The sequence below is a fragment of the Rattus norvegicus genome, chromosome 12 (assembly GCF_021556685.1).
Source record: "Rattus norvegicus strain SHRSP/BbbUtx chromosome 12, alternate assembly SHRSP_T2T, whole genome shotgun sequence".
Taxonomy (NCBI): Eukaryota; Metazoa; Chordata; class Mammalia; order Rodentia; family Muridae; genus Rattus; species Rattus norvegicus.
Window position 1 is genome coordinate 51363892 of NC_141545.1, and position 20785 is coordinate 51384676.

Genomic DNA, 20785 nt, shown 5'->3' on the forward strand with positions numbered 1-20785 from the left:
ACTCTGCCACCTGCAATGGCTGCTGTGCCAGGACACCCTGGAAGTTGCTAAGCACACTCTAGGTGGAATTAGAACCACTGTTCTTTGGGGTGAAAAGGTGCTCTGTGTGTGTATGTGTTGGGGCAGGGGATGATTTAACTGTAGGCTGCTTGCAGAATGGGGCTGTATGAATGTGCACACGTGTGTAAGTGCACAAGCATGTGTGCGTGCATGCGTGTGTACACTTTCAGTTGGTGACTGACATAGTGACCCTAGAAGGAAAAGGGAACACAGGACTGGCAAAGGTTATCAAATGGCCAGTTTGTACCTCATTAAGTCACTCGTGTGTTTCAGAATCTAAGGTCTAGCAAACATCCTGCCCGCGCTTTGTGGTTTTATAACTCTAGAATGCCCAGAGTTGCACAGCCAGGGTCAAGCCATGCTTTTCCAGAAGAAAACGCTTCTCTTAGGCAGCTGGGACGAGACAGAGGGCAGCCCGAGGAGGAGCCATGCTGCCCTAGCAGTGAAGGCAGCAGGCACGACTTCCGCAGAACTGGGTTCAGACCGCACCTCTGCAGCTTGCTGGCCCACAGTGTAGAGAAGAGACTTCTTCCTCCAGCTGAGGGGAGCAGGGATAATGGAATTCATCTCCAACAACAGCACAGGGCCGCAGGAGGTGCAGCAAGCAGTGCCCAGGCTGCCCTAGACCCACAGTCCATCTCCTGGAGTGAGTCAGGCTTGGATGCTCCTGAATTTAATAGACAGCTGTACAGAAAGTCCCCCCACCCACCCAGTGCTGGAGACGGGAACAGGGGGGCATTAAGGGGCTGTGTCAGGATTACAGGGTCTCAGCGTAGACTCACCTCCCCTGGAGGCTCTCATTTCCAAGCACCAGTCCTCGAGCCTGGTCACCACAGCTTCCTGCCCTGACAGTCCTGTGGAGCAATGGAGATGCTGTGTCAGGGCAGGCTGAGGCAGAGGGCCTTTCGGGCTCCCCACAGCACCAGACGGCCTTTAGGGGAGAGACCTTTGCTGCCACGGGGAGTCCCTGCCACCCTCTCCCCTCTTCTCAGCCCTGGGCATCAGGAAAAGAAAACAATACAACAGCATGCCTGTCACTACCCAGGGAATGCCAGGAATGGTTGCCCAGGCTGGGCACTGTGCAGCTCCAAGAGTGCCATGTACCCGGATATGGCACTCCCTGCAGTCAGATAATGCGTGGCTTCCACCACCCAAACTCAACCAGTGCCTTCGTAAGTGCCTGTGTGTCTTGAAGCCTCACTGAGTAGAGAGACCTTTTCTAACCAGCTAACTTTAGAACTAAGGAAATCTGTTTCCCATCTCGGTCTGTGAGCATTCATAACTCAGCTTGCACACGGTGCTTCAGGTACAGACCTAACAGCCAAGAGGGCACTCGCAGCCTGGGAGGAGCATGGGGAAGGCAGGCTTCACAGACACACATGCATCACCTGACATTCTACAACCCTCCTTGGTCCTGTCTCAGAGGTTGGGATACGGATGCTACAGAATGTGGCTCTAGAGATGGAAAAGTCCCTGACCTCTGAGACCAGAGTCTCGGTTGCCCTGTCTGTACACAGGGGCTGTGAGGAGGCTTCGGCCATACAGGAGGACCCGGAACACCAGCAGGGACCGCCATTTGTGTCACAGCCGGAAGGAGCAAGGAGTGGCTGCCTGTATCTCAGATCTCCCTCTCCCGAGAATTCACTCACTCCTCACCTTCATCATTTAGTTTGTCTGTTGCAGCCTTTTCTGGAAATCCAGCTGGAGAAGGGTCTCACCTACCCCACAAGACACTCAGGCTCAGGATTCCTGGGCCTGGTTACTGACTTCCCGTGGGAAGAAACTAAGCAATCCAGGGAGGCACTGGAAGCTTCCAGAGAAGATGGAGGCAACCTGGCTGCCCCCAGGAGGCTCTTGAAGAGCTAGGTGTTCCCAGGTCTGCCAACCCCCAGCTGGCACCAATCACCCTCCAAAGAACACAGGCTCACTTGTTCTCATGAACCAACTGATGGGCCTTCCACTTTAGAGCAGGCACTGATGCACTGCCACAGGGGTTGAGAAGAGGTATAAATTCAGCCAAACTGAATAAAGTGAAAGAGTCACTTTGCTTTGCCTTGCCTCATATGCCAAAGACTCAGAAACCACTAGAATCAGTGGGGACTCCCATACTGGAGAGCGCTGACCTAGACCGTACTCTGTGGCCCCTGGAGTGTGGGGTGCTGTGTGCACTCAGCTCCTGCAGGTTCTATGTGCACCGACTCACCTGAGGTTGGAGGGAAGACTGCCTGTGTTGATGTGTGTGAACTGTGGGCTTCATGTTTGTTTTACCTGGACAGTAGCATGGAACAAATAACTGCATTCATACTGCATTCATACTGCACTGGGATGCAAACCAATTTGAGGTGATCTGCAGACCACAGAGGTGGGCCAGCAAGAAGGCTCAGCAGGTAAAGAGAGGTTCTTGCTGCACAAGCCCGGCTTGAGTTCAGTTCCCTGGGCCCACAGAGAACTGACCCCACAGAGTGCTTCTCTGACCTCCACACTCACACCACGGCCCCGTTTGCCTCATCACACATGCAATGATAAAACAACAGAGTGTGGAGGGTGTGCATAGGTACCAAGGCCTCTCGTGTCAGTGGAGGAGGAGCGTGTTGTGAGCTTTGTGCTGCCCTCCAAAGCAGGGAGAGAAGTCTGCAGGAGTAGCAGCCTCAGAAACTGTCAATACACCACAAACCCCAAAGCAGCAGCCACAAGAGCTGTCACAGACTGTCAGCCTCTGTTCTGGAGCCTTCTACTCAGAGCTCGAGCGCACAGGACAGTGAGAGGCAGGGGTGGGATCCACCTTTCTTACAGGAGGATCACAAGTCAGCACTAAGCCAGAGGCTAGCCACATCCCTCTTCACCCATCCTCCCAGCAGCCCTGTGTTTGCACAGCACGCTCCGCCTTCTATGGGCCAGCTAGGTCTGTGAGGATGCAGGGCAAGTAGAACCGTGCCCGAGGGCAGAATCACTAATCTGGCAAACCAACTGGCACCTATAAACAGCGGGAGAAAAAGACTGAGAAACATTCGGATGCTCCACAGAGTCCTGGCAGTCTGGGGCATTTTCTCCTAAAACAGCTTCTGACCCCGTAGCTCACACTATTTGCCTGTGATGAGGCATGAAGTGATTACCAGGTTTTCCACCTCTGTGCCAGGCACAGAAATGGTGCAGACCACCTGCATCCAGACTCAGCTGTGTGACTCTGGCCTACCATTGCCTAACTCCCTGAGCTCCTCTGAGAAATGGGGCTGCCGACACCTCTGGGCATCATCACACTCAACTTAAAAGGCAGCGGGGACTCCTGGAGCCTGGGAAGGGACTGTGAGTGAATCTGTGCAGGGATATCTGCCCAAAGCAAGTGCTGCCTGTCAGGTGCCATGGGATGGACTTGTCCCATTTAGTGGATGTGGCTCTGCATGTGACATAATGAGCTGAGACTACACAGCTAAGGAAATGGAAAAGTCAGTTTCCAAACTCAGCTTTGTCCTTCAAATGTTAACCCCGCCCCCCAATGTCATGCAGCTCTCAATGCAATGGGGGCCTCGTGCCAGCTCTCAGCTCATTCCCAAGCTGCCCAAGAACCACGGGATGGGAAGAGGGCAGCAAAGGCAGAGGGATCTGAGGGATCCGTTTACATCAGAGCACCTGCCCCAGAAAGACATTGTTCCTGGCACCTACTGTGCACCTGTACCGCTCATACTCGTGGGATACAGTGAGAACAGAAGACAAAGGAGGAGTAAGGTCATCCTCAGCTACACAGTGAGCTCAAGGCCAGCCTGGGCTACATAAGAGACAGTGTTGGTGCCGAGTACAGAGAGAAACAGCCAGTGTGAGGAACAGACACCTACGGTGGAGAGGAGGAAGTGACATTTTGGCTCAAACCCATCTATCTAAACTGGCCTTTACGCTCAAGAGATCAAGAGACTCCCAAGAAAAGGGGAGCTGTGGGCGGAGGGAGCTGGCACTACATGGGGCTGCATGTGTAAGGTGGCCCTGGATGGCGTCAGGGCCCCTGTGCACAAACCCAGATCCGCTGTGTGGCCCTGTCCCAAACCAGCTCTCAAACTACCCTCTGCCAGGCAGCAGTGGCATCTCACCCTGCCCCACCCTACTCTCCATGTATGGCTGGGGGAGGCGACCCTAGGTACCAGAAACCACCCACTCACTGCACTGGGGAGCCACCAAGAGAGCCAGCAGTGAGGGGATGCAAAATAGTTTAGCTCATGGCTGCTGCTAAACTTGAGGAACAGGCAGGGCAGCATGGGGAGGCAGGCAGGGTGACAGGGGGAGGATAGGCAGGGCAGCATGGGGAGGCAGGCAGGGTGACAGGGAGAGGGCAGGCAGGGCAGCATGGGGAGGCAGGCAGGGTGACAGGGGGAGACAGGCAGGGTGACAGGGGAGGGCAGGCAGGGTGACAGGGGGAAGGCAGGCAGGGCGGCATGGGGAGGCAGGCAGGGCGGCATGGGGAGGCAGGCAGGGTGACAGGGGGAAGGCAGGCAGGGCGGCATGGGGAGGCAGGCAGGGTGACAGGGGGAGGGCAGGCAGGGCAGCATGGGGAGGGCAGGCAGGGCGGCATGGGGAGGGCAGGCAGGGTGACAGGGGGAGGGCAGGCAGGGTGACAAGGGGAGGGCAGGCAGGGTGACAGGAGGCAGAACATTCAGCACTAAGGGCTTCAGATCCATTGTCCCCCTCCAATGTCACTTCTCTCTCTTTCTATGAATTAACTGCCTACAGGGGTGAGGCATACAATGTCACACAATGGAGGCCAGGAGGAAATCCCCTACGCTACCCCTACTCATAGCCCAGAATCTTGTCCTGACTTAATCTGCAATTTTAGAGTGATGGAGGCAGACCCCAATGGCATCCCTTCCTTTCTCCTCTTCAGAGGCCCAGACCCTCTGCAGCATACACGGGGAGTGGGGAGCAGCGAGTCTTATCCTCTCAAGGCTTCCCCACTCCAAGGCTTGGTGTCCTGAGCTAGTCTGGGCCAGCCCTGTGATGAACGCTGATGTCTGGAACAAAGCAAGCCACATGGACCACGTGGCTTCTGACAAGGCTGGCACAAAGTTGTTACTCAATACATGCCAGCATGTAAATTAGGACCACTGCCACGGGACCCTGTGTATCAAGACCACAGGGACTTGGGAATCACGGCAGGCATAGTCCTGCTATGTAGGGTCAACAGTGATTTCCTGTCCTGCAAGCTCCGCCCCCAGCTTCTGTGTGTAGCCTTCAGAGTTTACAAGCTGCCTCACTAAAGGCCTCTTTAGGTCACATGTGCTCCGAGAACCCAACATCTCTGTCTCAGCACAAAATTTAACATAGGTGCCACATGTGACCTACCACATAGGTAGCTGTGTTCCCCGTGGATACTTCATAGCGCCATAAATCAAGCTGGGCAGGCCTATGGCTCGGTGTGCAGGCACCCAGGACTAAATGCCAGCGGGACAGTGCAATGTGGGGCAAATTCACAGGGCAACATGGGGCAAGACTTCAGGACCCTATGGCAAGCCCAAGGTGTCTGGTTCTCAGAAAGTCCAATGGGAGGGCTCGGGTGGCCAGCTTTGGACAGAAAGAGAAAAATGCAGAATTCCAGGACACGATATTAGATCTTTCATAAAACTCAGACACACATGGCGAACTGCCTCCTGTTGATAGCCCAGTAAGAGACTTAGAGGTTAATTTGCTGGGTTTACTCTGTTGTCTTTGAGATGGGAACTTTGAGATGTGGTGCCCCTGAGCTCCAGATTTCCCCTCACAAGGATCCTAGGTGTGTCCTACTTTGTCCGATGGGCCTATAATTTTTACATATATTTCTATCTAACTTGGGCCTCACAGACAGAACTATCACCACTTTTTACTGAGGCACCAGCAGGTCTCAGGTGTGTCTGAAGCTGGAAACTCTTAAACCCCTTTGCACTGCAGACCGCCTGGGACTCTGCCCAGTGCCTAGATCAGCTCCTGTCAGCTCAGCCCCGGCCTGTGGCAAGCCTCACTCTTGGCCTCTGTGCTGAGAAGCCCCAAGGCCTCTGTCCAGGGCAGCACAAACAGGAAAGGGTCAGGAAGACCTTGCAGGAGCCCAGCTTCCTGCAACGACATGGCCTCCTACACAGGATCCTGTCTCCACTCAGCAGGAAGCTGGGGGTGGAGGCTGGGCATTGGTGTGGAGTCCTGTGCACATGACCATGACCCATCTCTCTGCTGGCTGCAAGCAATGTGGGACACACGCACACACATGCACATGTACACACACACACACTCACACACTCCCACGCACACATACACACGCACACACACACACTTCCTCTCTGGAACACACTGCTCAGAACAGCTTCCTTGAACTAACCTCAAGTTTTAGAATGTGCTGACAGAGCAAGCACTCACAAGGTTTCTTTCTACAACCCAGTCCAGCCTCTAATTACAGCAATCCTCCTGCCTCGGCTTCTCAAGTGCTGACATTACAACATGTGATTATGTGTGAGTCCTTACATATCCTACTTCTTCTCTGGAAAGTGAACTCAAACACCAATGTGCATTCCCAAGGGCCTGCCCTCAAACAGCAGCACCAATGCGGTGGTGGCCTGCCTGCCAGTAGCCATGGTGACGGCTCCTCACATCCCTCCTGTGCCTGTGGTAAGGCCGCTGTGTACAAGCTGATAGTGACCATGTATACAAACATGTAAGCACACACACACAGTGCAGGGCACTGCACTAAAACCACTGTCACCATCACCACAACACATTTTACTGTCTTCAGGTAGGAGAGTTGAGATGGGGTCTTACTCTAACCCAGGCTGGCCTAGAACGCGTGACGATTCCCCCTGTCTCAGTTTCCCAGTATGGGATGACTGGTGCGCACCACAGTACCTGGGTCATTTAGCCGTGACTCACTGAAGTCAACAGTAAAGTGCGCAGAATCACGATGAGCAGCCTCTAGCTGAGCCCATCAAGAGGTGTCAAGAATGAAGCACGGTGGCACAAACCTGTGATCCCAGCACTCCCAGGGCTGAGGCAGGAGGATCAAAATGGAGGTCAGTCTGTGTTACACTGGACGACATAAAGCCCTGACTAAAAAAATGAAAGGAAAAAGTTACATTGCTGCCTTAGATACCATGGGGTCAGCGTGAGGCTCTTCTGTACTTGTCACAACACATCCTGTGTGAAGCCATTCGTGTATGACTGACTCAGAAGACACAGTGTGACCCAGGGTTTGCCTTTTAGCAAGCGCTGCCTCCCAGCCCACTCTCTCTGAAATGCCACTTAGGTCACACACCCAGCATTCAGCGTGTGCTTCCTGTGGGCTGGCCATGGGGAATATGACATCATGTCTTGCAATGGTGGCAGTCTGTGCCCCAAGTTAGGTAGACAGTTTTCGGTGACTGGCTCGTACTAGTGGTGGGACTCTGAGCCAGCATGCCACATTTGGGGAGTGCATCTGAAGATAGCAGCTGCTTTGAGGGTGGTGCAGAGTTCAGGCTGTGGCAATGACAGCCACTGTGAGCATTATACTGGAGCACAGACAGGAGCCATTAGACAGGAGCCTGCCCACAGGTGGTGTCCAGACAGCAGAGCAGCAGTCCAAGCAGGCAGCGGGCAAGATGGGTATATGTGTCAGCCAGAAGACACCACACACAGGGAAGCCTAGAAGCAACACCTGATAAAAGGATAGACGCACCCCACAGCAAAGCAGCAGCTAGCAGCACACGGCCTCCTGAATGGCCCCATACACAGGCAGCCTCTGTGAGAGGATCAAGAGAAATCAGTCAGAGATCAGAAATCAGAGGCACCTGACACTAAGACTGTACAATCCACAGGACCCCCACCCTCACCTAGGCAATCTGTAGATGCCTATCACAGACTGGTATTAATGTAACAGAAATGTAACAGAAGCTTTAAGAGAGCAACAAAGTATCCAACTGATAAGGACCAAGTAGGACCAGGATGGACCAGCCAGGTGACAGGTCTAGGGTCATGGGAATGTGGTAGGAAGACACAGGAACTGTTAGAAAAGATGGAGTTCTTTTCTAACTGAATGCACTTGGGGCTCCTGACTGAGAAGCCCTTGCTGGAGCTGGGTATGTGTATGTACCCTTGATCCCAGCATGCTGGAGGCTGAGACAGGAGGATCCAGCATTGGAAGCCGACCCTTTGCATCTCCTCTACTCACTGGCACCCTGGGCCAGCTGGCCACTTTCAAGATGAAATGACCTCAGGGTTGAATCTGACCACAGACTGCATGAGTAGCCGGGGGAAGGTGCAGAGAGCAACATGTTAGCCCACCATCAACCGATAAAGGAAATAGAGGCAGAGGATAGAACAACAGTCCCAGGCAGGGATTGGGAGGGGTCACAATGGCACAGCTGCTCTGTTACAGACCTCAGAGGCATCACTTGGCCTCTCTGGACCTCAGTTTCTACCCCATGTGAAATGGGTGCAGCAGCTCTTACCCTTAGGGCTCAGTAGAGAATACTGGAGCAAGGTATCTGAGTCACCAACACCGGCTCCTGCCACACACAGGGCACTTGGCTCACCGTGATGTTTGTGGGACTCACATGCAATACAGTTTCAAGGGCACAGCATCGTGGTTTTAGTACAACCCAGTTTAAGATACTCATGGGCTGCAACTGAAGGTTCAAGTAACTACAGCTTTAACTCCAGCATTCGGGGGACAGAGACAGGCAGGTCTGAGCTCCAGACAGCCTGGTTCACACGGTGAGTTCCCTCAAGCTCTGTGAGGATGGCATTTGATACCCAATCGCAGATGAGGGCCAGGAGGCTCAGAGAGGCTGAATACCTCCACCAGAGTCAGGACTAAAGCAAGGCCCAACCTAGGCCAAGCTCAGAGACTGCTGCCTCCAACCTCACTCCAGGGGATCTGAGGGCACAGGGGAGAACAGTACCCTCAGGAACACACAGGCTTGCCCTGAGGTATCCTAAGGACAGTGGCCTCAGATCAGCCACCGGTGAAAGTTCTGAATCTGTGACCTTTAGTCTAGGAATGGGCACAGTCGTCCACAGTGAGGAAGAGTGGGCACAAACCCCAGTGTGCGGCTCACACACCAGGCTACTCTCTGCTCTGGAACCCCAGTGTGCTGCTGACACAATCCCCCCAGAGTACTGCTCACACAATTCCCAGAGTACTGCTCACACACCAGGCTACTCTCTGCTCTGGAACCCCAGTGTGCTACTCACATAAACCCCAGTGTGCTGCTCACACAATCCCTAGCGTACTGCTCACACAATCCCCAGAGTACTGCTCACACACCAGGTCACTCTCTGCTCTGGAACCCCAGTGTGCTACTCACACAAACCCCAGAGTACTGCTCACACAATCCCCAGAGTACTGCTCACACAAACCCCAGAGTACTGCTCACACAATCCCCAGAGTACTGCTCACACAAACCCCAGAGTACTGCTCACACAATCCCCAGAGTACTGCTCACACAAACCCCAGAGTACTGCTCGCACAAACCCCAGAGTACTGCTCACACAATCCCCAGAGTATTGCTCACACACCAGGCCACTCTCTGCTCTGGAACTCACTTTACCCATGAGACTTCCAAAGGGAGGCTGGATTCCACACCAAGTTCCACAGCCAGCACCTATTGTGACCTGGCACCTGAACTGGTACCTCATCTCGCATCTAGCATTTGCCTATTTCTGCAGAGGTGGGGCTGAACCAGCCCATGCCTGCTGAGAAAATGTTTATCACTGACTCGCCCCAGTCTATGGTCCACATCTGAAAAGCACAGAGGGGCCGGCCCCATGTCTATAGAGTTGAGCCCTCAGACCAGAGGCTAGGAAGTGAAGGAAGGTAGCACACTTCTCACATGCTGGAGCCTGAGTACCCCAGAGAAGGTTAGGTAGGTCCCTGTCTCCTTCCTCTCTGTGACTCAGAGCTGAGTGGGTGGAATTGCATGAGACTTATTGTCCCCTCCAGATAACAGGACCACTTCATTGGGGGGTGCAGTGGCTTTAGGCTGCACCCTGAACAACCTAAGGGACAGTGCCCTTCACCCTATGAGCGTCCCCCAGCATACCAGGAGCAGAGTCAGGTCACCCTCTGACTTGGGAGCACTGAGGAAACTGGGCTGGGCTTCTCCTAGAGGTGGCACTCCTCTTGGGAGGGGCTGCTCCCATCAGCATGCCCACCCTTGCTTGCCCATGGGACTTGTCTCTTCTGGCCACTCTGGCCTTCGTCAGCACTCTCAGCTTGCTCCTTTCCCACAAGGCCATGTGGTAACTACAAGGCTCCGAGGGGCTGTGGTCCATGAGGCCTTGGGGTTCAGGGCACAGGGAAAGCCTCTGGACAGGCTGGGGTCACATGTAGCTCTGCCAAAGTCAGCAGGGGGAGGGGAGGGCAGTTAGTAGAAGCAGCCTCAGTTTCCCCATCTGTACTCTGAGGCTGTCTGCCTCGGAGGCTTGATCTGATTGACTAACATGTGGCAGGACCTGGTAGCCACCAACCTGTCATCACATTCAACCAGGGATGAGTTAAATATCATACACGAACAGTGCATGGAGGGGGTCCTCATCGCCTGAGACCTCAGGATGTGCTGCTCCTGCTCCTGCTCCTGTTCCTGCTCCTGCTGCTGCCCCTGCTGCTCCTGCTCCTGCTCCTGCTGCTCCTGCTGCTGCTCCTGTTCCTGCTGCTGCTGCTGCAGACCATAACATTCTCCGCAGCAAGACTGCTCTACGTAGGGCTTGTGTCTGCTCTCCTAACCCTCCCACTATCCTAAAGAACAGCAGGGCTGGGGATGTGTTGGGGAGTGTTCACCAAGCAGGCACCAGGACCTGGGTTTGATCCCCAACACTGCATAAGGCACTTATGAACTGTGGCTTGTCTCAGGAGGAGCTGAAGTTTACCCTCAGCTACACAGTGAGCTGGAGTCTAGGCTCTGTCATCTGAGGTCCTGTATTATTTATATAAACAGATGGATGAGTGGGGAAAGTCAAACTGGTGACTTCTAGATTTGCTTCCTGGGTTTGTGACCTTGGATCCTGAAATACACTAGTGGCTAGAGAGGATGCTCAGGGTATGTTCAGGAGAGCAGCCAACTGCAGTCCCACCATCTGTGCTGGACACAGTAGGTACTCTGGAAGCTACTACCGCCCTCCCACCACCCACACTGAGCACACAGTAGGTACTCTGGGTGATATTACTATCCTTCTACCACCCACGCTGGGCACACAGTAGATACTCTGGATGCTATTACTATCCTACCATCCACACTAAGCACACAGTAGGTACTCTGGATACTATTACTATCCTTCTACCATCCACACTGAGCACACAGTAGGTACTCTGGATACTATTACTGTCCTTCCACCATCTGTGCTGGGCACACAGTAGGTACTCTGGATGCTATCACTGCTCTCCTCACTAATGTAATCTCTACTATTATTCAGGTCAAACATTCCTAATGTTAAAGTCCAGAACTTTGAAACTTTTTGTTTATTTTGATAAGCCACTTAAGCTGGCTTTGTTAGAGACTCACCTCCAGCCTTCTGAGTGAGTGTTAGTGCCTGTTATCATACTAGACAAAAACTAAAAGCTATTGTTACCAACAAAACTCTAATAAAGTTTCCAATTTTGGAGCAGCCGAAACTTCAGAGTTATGGTTGTTCGATGGGTGGAATTGAAAATAATTAATGGTTAAAATCTACACCACTTCAGGGTCCAAGCGTCTTGGGATGCTTCTACTCTCTGTGGAAGGCCCTTTTGCAGAACACACAATGCCAACCCAGCCACAAAGGAAGGCAAAGTTAGATTTAAGTACTGGGGAGACACGGTAAGAGTCAGGTGGAGTGAAGCAACACAAAGCACCTTCTCAGGCCCTCATCCCTTGGGCCCTCTAGGACCTCTGGGTAAAAAGTACAGCACAGCTCCCACAGTAACACCCCAACGCTGCAGCCTGCCCATTCCTGGGTGCCAGCCGGGCTGGTGAACACCAAGCAGTGACCGGCCCAGGAGCCTGCGGGAGTGGGCTGGACACCCTTGGGAGAATTACTCTCCCACTCTGAACTCTGGTCTACACAAAAAGATCTTCAATGCTTCAAACCATGGAAGCTGGTGGAACGCTTTCAGCACTAAAACAGTGGCTTCCCTGGCCTGCACTCCCACTGTTGATGTAAGCACTGGGTCCAGTAGCACCTGCAGGGTGTGCACCTTCAACAGTGCGATGCTCTGGAGGTCTGTCCTACAGTACTCCTTATTGTAAAGCAAACTCGGCAGCACGGTCACAAGAATGACTGTGTGTCGAGAGCGAGACCCAGGTGTGGCAGCACATGCCTGTAATCCCCCTTCTTCTCCAAGACATCGGGGAGCAGTGTGAGGCATCCCCACATTGGCTCTTTCCATCCCAAACTAATGACTGGGCTGCTCTCCAGTCCAGACACCACATTGTGCCTCTGGACACTCACTGTTGTCACACCCTAAGGGGTGATTTTCCCTCTTAAGACAGATGACAGTGTCTGAGGACAGCTCTGGTTGTCACAACCAGGGGTCAGGACGGGGAGGAGGTCATAGAGCTCTTAAACATCCTTCATCAATGAGTCCCAATCCCAAGAAATCACTTGGAGCCAAAAGGTGACAAGAGGTTCAGGCTTCAAGCTGTTTGTAGGCACCACAGAAGCAAGGTCCTCCTACACTGCTTGTCGACCCCACAGCCTGGTACACACCTGCTGCCTGCCAGGCCCTGCTGCAGCCCAGAGCCACCCCAGTGAACCGCCTGTGAGAGGCCATACACTTGGAGGGGACAGGACGTGCAGATCCACAGTGCCTCTCAAGTGTTCCCACACCCTTGCAGGGACACACCATTCTCTTGGCCAAGGCCATCCTGGAGGACATTTAGGCTCCTTCTGTCCTTGATGTACAACCCACCCATTAAAGGGACTTTGTTCTTGTGCTCTGTGTGGCAAGTGCCCCAGGGAGTTGCTGGACAGAGGCAGAGGCAGAGGCTGGGATGCTGGGAGTCTCATGGGATTCCCACTACGAGGACTTGGGTCTATGCCTCACCAGCCCCGCACATCTGCAAGCCAGAAGCCCTGCTGGCTCCACACAGAGGAACCTAGAGGGACCCAGAAGGATACAAGGCAGCAGCTGGCTCGCCTGCTACTGCACAGATGATGAAGGCACCCGGCTGTCCCACCACAGCCAGGCTGTGTCAGCACCAACCTTGGACTGCCTGGCTCTGACATCTTCACCAAGCTGGCGAGTCCCCCCATTTGCCAGATGTGGCGATTTAGGTTGAAAGAAGTTGTTTGGACAAGCCGCCGGGAGCCAGTTACCTTCAAGTCCCCTGTTACCTATGGCTTCTGAATCTAGCCCCAGAAGGTCCCCTAGGCAGCCTACTGGCCTGCGGTCACTCTGGCTTTTAGTTTCTAAGAACATGAAATCATGGAAACTCAGCAGCTGACAGAGCGTTCCTGAGGGAGGAGACAGCCTTGGGGCTGGGCATCTGGGTGCCAGCATCCAGGCTGCCCTGTGTGTGTTCATGCCCAGTCATGCGGGACTGAGAACCAGCTGGGCACTGAGCAAGTCTGCCTCCTGTGCCCCATAATTGACACAGGATGGTGTGTGGGTGACACAGGATGGTGTGTGGGTGACACAGGAGGGGGGGCAGGTGGCACCCCTGGGGCCCCAGATATGCTCTGCAGTATGATACAGCTTCAGTTTTCTCCTGTGGAGGATGAGCACTAAGGGTTAGCCCATAAACATGAAGTCCTTTGGGCCAGCATGGTTGTACCCTACTCACTCCTTAAATAGCTGTACAGCACAAGTGAGCAGTGCCACACCTCAGCTCAACAGATGGGGAAACTGAGGCTCTCAGGGGTACATTGCCTGACGAGTACAGAGAAATGTCAGGGATGGGGTGGGGCTGCAACCCATAAAGCCAGCATTCCAGCTCAGAATCCTGCCCATGCAGCTGTGTGACCCTGAGCAAGCTGCTGCACCTCTCTGTGCTGCAGCATCCCTAGAAGTATGTGGGATATAACCCAGAGGTCAGGAAGGACAGAGACCACTCTGCACTCTCTCCACAGGGCTCCACAATGCTGCCCCGGAACACCTTCACCACGGAGGATCTGCATGCTCCTCAAGAGTATATACTTTGGGGTGAAGTCGTGCTAACCTTTCCACCCAGGGAGGAAAGCCACCCGGGTGAGGTCACTCGACAGGTGAATCTTGGAAAGCACAGCTAGGCTGGGGGAGTGAGTGGGGGTGGGAGGGTGTCAAACCCACCCAGCCATGCTGCCTGCACCTTTCCAGAGCATTCCACTGTTTTTCTGCAATTCCCAGTAGCACTGTGCAGAAACACTCAGCCACACACTAAACTCCCGGTTCTCTGGAACACTAAAGATAAATTTAACCCCAGATGGACAGAACGCCATCGCTAACGACCAACAGTCACTACTGGGCTGGCTCTTCCTTCCTTTCATTAGGACGAGGTGACCAACGATATCCCTGCCGGGTCTTCGACTCAGCCTCCCAAGTGCTGGAGTGCTAGGTGCACAGCACCGTGCCTGACTGCAGTCAACTTTTCCAATTCAAGTACAAAAGTCTTTGTGTCTGGGGTCCACCTCATGCCTCCAGCGCACTTCAACAATGAGACTGACTTCAGGCAAAATGCTGTGCTCAGACACTGTAAGACTTACAGTCGAGGAGCGTTTGATGCCTCAAAGGCCCCACATACACTAAGCTCTCCCAGAGTAACTCGGAGTCTGGCCCTGCGCAGTCACAGGTGGCCATGGCTCCTCTGGTGGACTCTCTCATGGCTGAGCACCCCCTCAGTCTCTGGAGCATCCGGAATTACCGCCTTGCACACCCAGGCTTGGCACATCAATGATTCAAAAGCTCGAACCTCCCATTTCCGCCTCTTATGATCAGATAGTGCCTGGTAGGAAAGAGATTTGTGAAACATCACACAAGTGATGCGTGTCCAGGATAACAGAGAGCTCAAAGAAATCGGCCGGGCAGAGGTGAGGGTTAAAGAGACAAAGGTTGTCGAAACTGGCAGTTGAGCAGGAGACCCAGGACTCAGTATTTCCTTCAGGGAAATGGGCTAAGGGTACCATGGGATCTCTGTGCCTGCAGACAATGACAACAACGGCAACAGCAAGTGTGGACAAACACAAACAGAGCTCTCTGGCTCCACGCTGTGTGTGGATGACACCTGGTCATCTAGCCATGTGGCCATGGGCCTGGCACTGACCCCAGATTCACACCCCATAAACCAGCTGTAGGCCAACAGCCTGTGGGAAATCTGTGGTATTACAGACCTGTGTACTGATAAGACTCTCCTCTGCCACCCAGAGTTGTCCCTGGTAAAGGATGCATCCATCAGAACTGTAGCAAGCCAGTCCCCCAATGTGCATGTACCTGAGTGCTTGCAGCAGGCTCTGCCAGGGACAGCCTGGGTGCCTGTCACCAATGGGAAAACAAACACAGATCAATAAATGCAGCCCAATAGGCCAAGAGGAAGACACCAGACAGTCACATGATAAGACAGGACATGACAGTGGGCTTTACAGAACAAAGCCAACACAAGAAAGTCAGAAATGCAAGGTACCCTCAGTGCCTCGGGGGGGGGGGGTCACAGGGCTGAGGCACGGTACTGCTGACTTCACCTGACACTTTTTCTGGCCACCACGCAGGGACACACAGGCTCTCGGTTCTCTCTCATCTATACTCTGTGCCAGGAACAGAGGCAACACACGCAGAGGCTCCTGCTCCTGTCACCCAAACCAACGCCTGGCACTGACCCCAGACTGGCACTCAATAAAATAGCTATGGGACAACAGCCCATGGGCAAGCTGCAGAAGAGCTGCCGGCCCATCTCACAGCCACCAAGGACAAAGGGACACTCTCAGAGGTCCTCCCTGGTGACTTCAACTTCCAATGTCTGGGACCCGAGCGTCCTCTGATTGGCTGCCCCCTTCCTGCAGGCTCCCTCCGTTAGGGTACAGAACCTGCTCAAACCTAGGGTTCTACCTATGTCTGACAGGGATCACCAAGCCTGCCCACTTTGCCATGATGCAGGCTGGGATCTGCTGCTGTCACCACCCACAATGCACAGTGCTGGCATATCGCCACCCACTTCTTACCACCCACTCGCTCTGTCCTAATCCCCTTCAGGACCCCTTGCGGACCTCTGATTCTGCCCTGTCTGCTCAGCTGTTTTCCCAGGAGCAGCCAGGTTACCAGACAGGGAGACAGTGAGAAGGGTAGACACGTGGCGGGACTATTCACTGCCCAAGCATGAGGCCTGAGTTCAGATCCCAGCATCCATGTAAAAAGCTGGCCGGGTGGTTTGTCTCTGTAACCCTGAGATTGAGAGAGAATACAGGAGGATTCCTGGGCTCTCTGGTTGCCACCCCTGGCTCACTGCAGCAAATATGGTAGAGAGAGTGACTCAGGAAGACGCCCAAGGTCAACATTAGGCCTGTGCCCGCCCCCCCCCCCCCCCGTGACTCCTGTCTCCCAGGTCCCCCACAGGCCTCATAGGGCTCAGTCCCCTCCAGCTGCTTGGCCCCTCACTATTATTTACACACCTAAGCTGGTGTGTGCACACACAAACATGCTGACCCCCTCAGAGCCTGGGCCCACTGCCTACATGTCTTCAAGCCATCACCTGGTTGATCCAGTGACCTTTTCTGTGCCTTCTCCTCTTGTCTCAGGCTTTACTTAATTTTTATTTTTATTATATTTTTATTTGTGCCGTGGGGCGTGCATGCCACAGGGTGCTTGTAGAAGTTGAAGGACAGCTTGCAAAGGTGGGTTTTTCCTTTTACCAAGTGGGTCCTAGGGATCGTGGGGGTTAGCAGCAAGCTCCTTGACCCATTGAGCCATCTCACTGGCCTCTCTAGGAGTTTCCTGGTCATTCACCTATATCTGCAACCTGTGGGGAACATGGAGTTCCTTAAGCTGGCTCTGTGAGGGGAGGAGCATTGGGGGTTGGGAGGGAGCTCACCTATCCCCCAACACACCTCCCTACCTCCTCCTCTCACAGAGCTGGCTTAAGGAGCTCCATGTTCCCTGTCTGGGCCTCTGAGCCTTCGCAGATGGTCTTACCCCACACCCTGTCAGAGCCTCACAATCCTCCAAACCCAGAAAAAACAAAAACAAAAACAAAAATCCAAAGTCCCTCCACTAGGACTTTGCTACCCCCTACCCCCTCCAGAGCCTGAGCTGCAAGCTCCTCCATTCCTGACCCAGCTGCCGCGTGGAGCAAACTGGAATCCAGGCAAACCACCGCTCTGTGAGTCCCACCCAGTACCCACTTCCTGTGTTCCCACCCTGTTCCTTAGATCCCACCCACTTCCCTCCACTGTGACCAGGTTGTCTGAGACACAATCCCTACCTACATCTGTATACCATTGACTGTGAAGTCCCCGCCTCAGATCTAATCACTACGAAGGACCAGACCTCCAGCCCAAGGGCACCATGCACTCTCTCCTGAGTATGCTTCAGGTGTAGGAAAGAGCTAAGCCCTGTCCAATCACAGTTCTCTACTTCCAGGCCACAGAGGTCCTCAGGCTGGACACGTCCACCGGATCTTCTAGAGGATGAAGCTAAGAGTAAGGGCAGCAGTCACAGAGGCTGGGGGAGGCCAAGCTGGGAGGGCAACAAAGTGACAACATGGAGCCTGGAGGTCAGGCTCCTGGATCCAGCAGTGCCTGAAGCCATGCCCTGGCAAGAGCCATAGCCTACTGCCGTTTGCTGGGTTGTGTAGAGCTGATGTTGGCTCTGCTGAGCCCAAGCTGTCTACACGCATCCACTTATCTCCCCTGAAGCTTCACCTTCTTCAAGGAGCCCAGACATAGTGTGGACCGAGCTGATCCCCAACACTTTTATGACCACTGCCATGGCCCTGTCGTTCCTCGTCTCTGGGGCTGAGGGCTGAATAAGGTTTCTGGCCCTTCCTTCTCTCTTTCTGCACTTGACATAGCGAAGCAAACCCTCAGAGGCTCATCCATGTGCTCGAGGCCACTTTACTGACAGTCAGGTCCTTACACACCAGGGAGTTAGGAAAATAAGGAAGAGATTCAAGAGGAAAGAGGGCTCAGTGAACTTTTCCCGTTTGCTTTCATATCTCTGGGCTCTGTCCTCTCATCTGTGAAAAGATTTTTCACCTTAACACAGAGCAAAGGCCTGGCTCCCAGCAGCTGTCCCAGCGCCTCCTCAGTATGGGCACCTGCTGACCCTAAACCCAGAGCGGCAAGGCCTGGCCAGTGGTACAGCCTAGTGATTGCCCTGTGGGTGGACACAATTCCTGGGGGCTTTCAGGAACATCTGGGGACATGGCTGTGTCCTGACTGAGACAGGTAAGCTGGCAGCAGAGCTGCTGAGAGCTGTGACTGGGGAGAGCATGCCCAAGAGAAACTTCGTGAAGATGAGAGAGAGAGGGGAGGGAGGGAGGGGGAGGGAGAGAGAGAGGGAGAGAGAGAGGGAGAGAGAGAGGGAGAGGGAGAGGGAGAGGGAGAGGGAGCACCCAGATATAGCCAGCTGTGCCTGATAGTGGGCTGTACTTTCCTCTTCCCACAGCCAATGCACTGTGCCTTCTCTTACCTCGTTCTGCATCAGACGCCTCTAATCAGCCTGATTCAGGTGGCAGACACATAACAGACCTTCCCCACCTCACCATCCACACGGGTACCTACCTGGAGCCCCATGTAATCTTTAGACAAACAGGCTTTCACAAGACTAAGTCAACTATTTCCCGTCTTCCGTGGAGGCTCCAGGTGAGGGCTGGGTCAGTTCATCTCTCTCTCTTACCTTAGGAGGTACACCTGTGCTCCACACAGGACGTGCACCTTAGAGTATACTTACAGGAAGCTCTGGGGTTACTTGGCACATTTTACCTAGAGTATCTCTAGTTAACTTCCCCTTCCTTCCTCCCAGCCGGTGTCACTTCACGTCCAGCACTTCACTGTTGTTAAGGCTGTGTGGTGACCTGTGGCCAAAAGGTGTACGGGCTGGACGAGAACAAGTGAAGAGCGACACTTCTGCTGGGTGTAATGGGCCCATCAGGACTGCTCCATCCCGTCTGTGGTTCGGCCAAGCAGCACTGGACTTTAATCTTGTGGGCACTTGGGGCTTGTTATTGCAGGGTGGGAGTGGGGCTGGTGGGCAGGGGTGTCACAACTATCAGACGGACAGCTGGTTATGGTAACGCATACCTAAAATCCCAGTGTGTGAAGGCTGAGGCAAGAGGTTCAGGAGTTCAAGACCAGCCTGAGCCAGCCACACACACACACACACACACACACACACACACACACACACACACACACACACACACACACACACACACACACACACACACACACACACACACACACACACACACACTCTCTCTCTCTCTCTCTCTCTCTCTCTCTCTCTCTCTCTCTCTCTCTCTCTCTCGCCTCAGTTCTGAGACAGCACCTACTGGAGCATTTCCTGCCCTTCTAGCTCCCTCTCAGACATACTATCACCCCTGCCCGTTCCCGTGTTCCTAGACAACAAAACAGAGGCAAGTTAGAGGGCCTCTTACGTTCCCAAGCTGTTGAGAATAAGAATGCGTCACTAAATCCTAGGAGGCACAGGGTAGATCTGGAGTGGGTGAGGGGTCTTCTCCCAAGGGCTGGGGCTCTGGGGAGGCTGTGGGAAAGTTCTGGCCAGTTCCACACAGTCAAATGCCACCAGGCAGGGTCCCTTAGTATCAGTAAGCCTCAGTCTCCTGGTCTGTAGAATGGGAGAAGAACTCAATCCTCAGGAACCGTGAGACCACAATCTGTAATCGTCACATGAGCTGTCAAGCAGTCTTACTCAGGGCCATCCCCACCCCCAGCTGCCTGTGTGTCGAGAGGTTCCAATGTCATTCGACACCCAGAAAAGGCAAGACTACTGCCCAGGATGCCCTCGATGAGAGCCTGGCAGACCAGAGGACTCGAGAGCTGGCTAGAGACAGACCTAGCAATAGAGTCCTCCACAGCCTTTCTCCTGGATGCTCCTTGTCCTCAGAGAGGTGGAGATGGGGATCCAAGAGAAAACAAGACAGTGGACAAGAATGGGTGTCCCACGCTCTGGAATATGCAGCGTCATCACACCCACCCTGCATGGCCACAACGGAGGCTGCACAGGAGGGCAGGGCTGCAGCCTCAGCCCACAGCCTGGTAGAGTGAGAATCCAGATTTGAATCCTGGGTTCTCTTCCTTCCCAAACAAGTGGCCTAACGCCAGGCACCCTTCTGCCACCTGCAGCAGGGACAGTAAAAGCACCACCCGGAGGCAGAGGGGCATGGGCTCCCAGAAAGTCCTCAATAGAGGACTGGTCACACAGCAGGGGTCACAAATGCCTGTGTGCACTGTGACTTTGGCGTATGTGCCTTCCTGCCTGTGCACTGATAACCGGTTTTCCAGGCCTTCCCCTGCTGCCTCCTCTCCTAAGTGATGACAGCATAGTGACCCTTGCACATGCAAGTGTGGTCACCCCAGCCTGCTCCCCTGGACTGCCTCCTTCCCAGGACATCAGCACCTCACTAGCCTCTTGGTGTCCACCCTTCTCCAAAGTATGTCAGTTCTCCAAGGGGAAGAGACAAGGTCAACACTGCCTGCTGTTGGGTGTCCAGTGCCCCAGGCAGGGTCAGCTGCATTATGAGGTGACCCAAACGGGGTCAGCTACACTGTGGAGTACCTGAGGCCTGGTCAGTTGCACTGTGGGGTGCCTGAGGCAGGGTCAGTTGCACTGTGGGGTGCCTGA

The 20785-nt window shown here is 53.9% G+C and overlaps 1 protein-coding gene across 10 annotated transcripts in view; it reads right to left on the reverse strand.

The window, feature by feature from the left end:
• Tpst2 (tyrosylprotein sulfotransferase 2) overlaps nucleotides 1-20785 on the reverse strand; it is a 42938-nt gene that overhangs the window by 10844 nt on the left and 11309 nt on the right. For 5 of the 10 annotated variants that reach the window (XR_015633942.1, XR_015633940.1, NM_001008508.3 and 2 more), the window contains one exon: nucleotides 843-914. The exons of 2 other annotated variants lie outside the window; for them this stretch is intronic. Coding sequence is in view for 3 of the 8 variants with exons in the window: in XM_087578130.1 (XP_087434256.1) it covers nucleotides 843-914 (72 nt within the window). In the remaining 5 variants the exon portion in view is untranslated. Of the gene's footprint in view, nucleotides 1-842; nucleotides 915-13219; nucleotides 13434-15421; nucleotides 17494-20785 lie in introns of those variants that run through there. 3 more of the 10 variants (XR_015633943.1, XM_087578131.1, XM_087578128.1) reach the window with 3 other exon arrangements.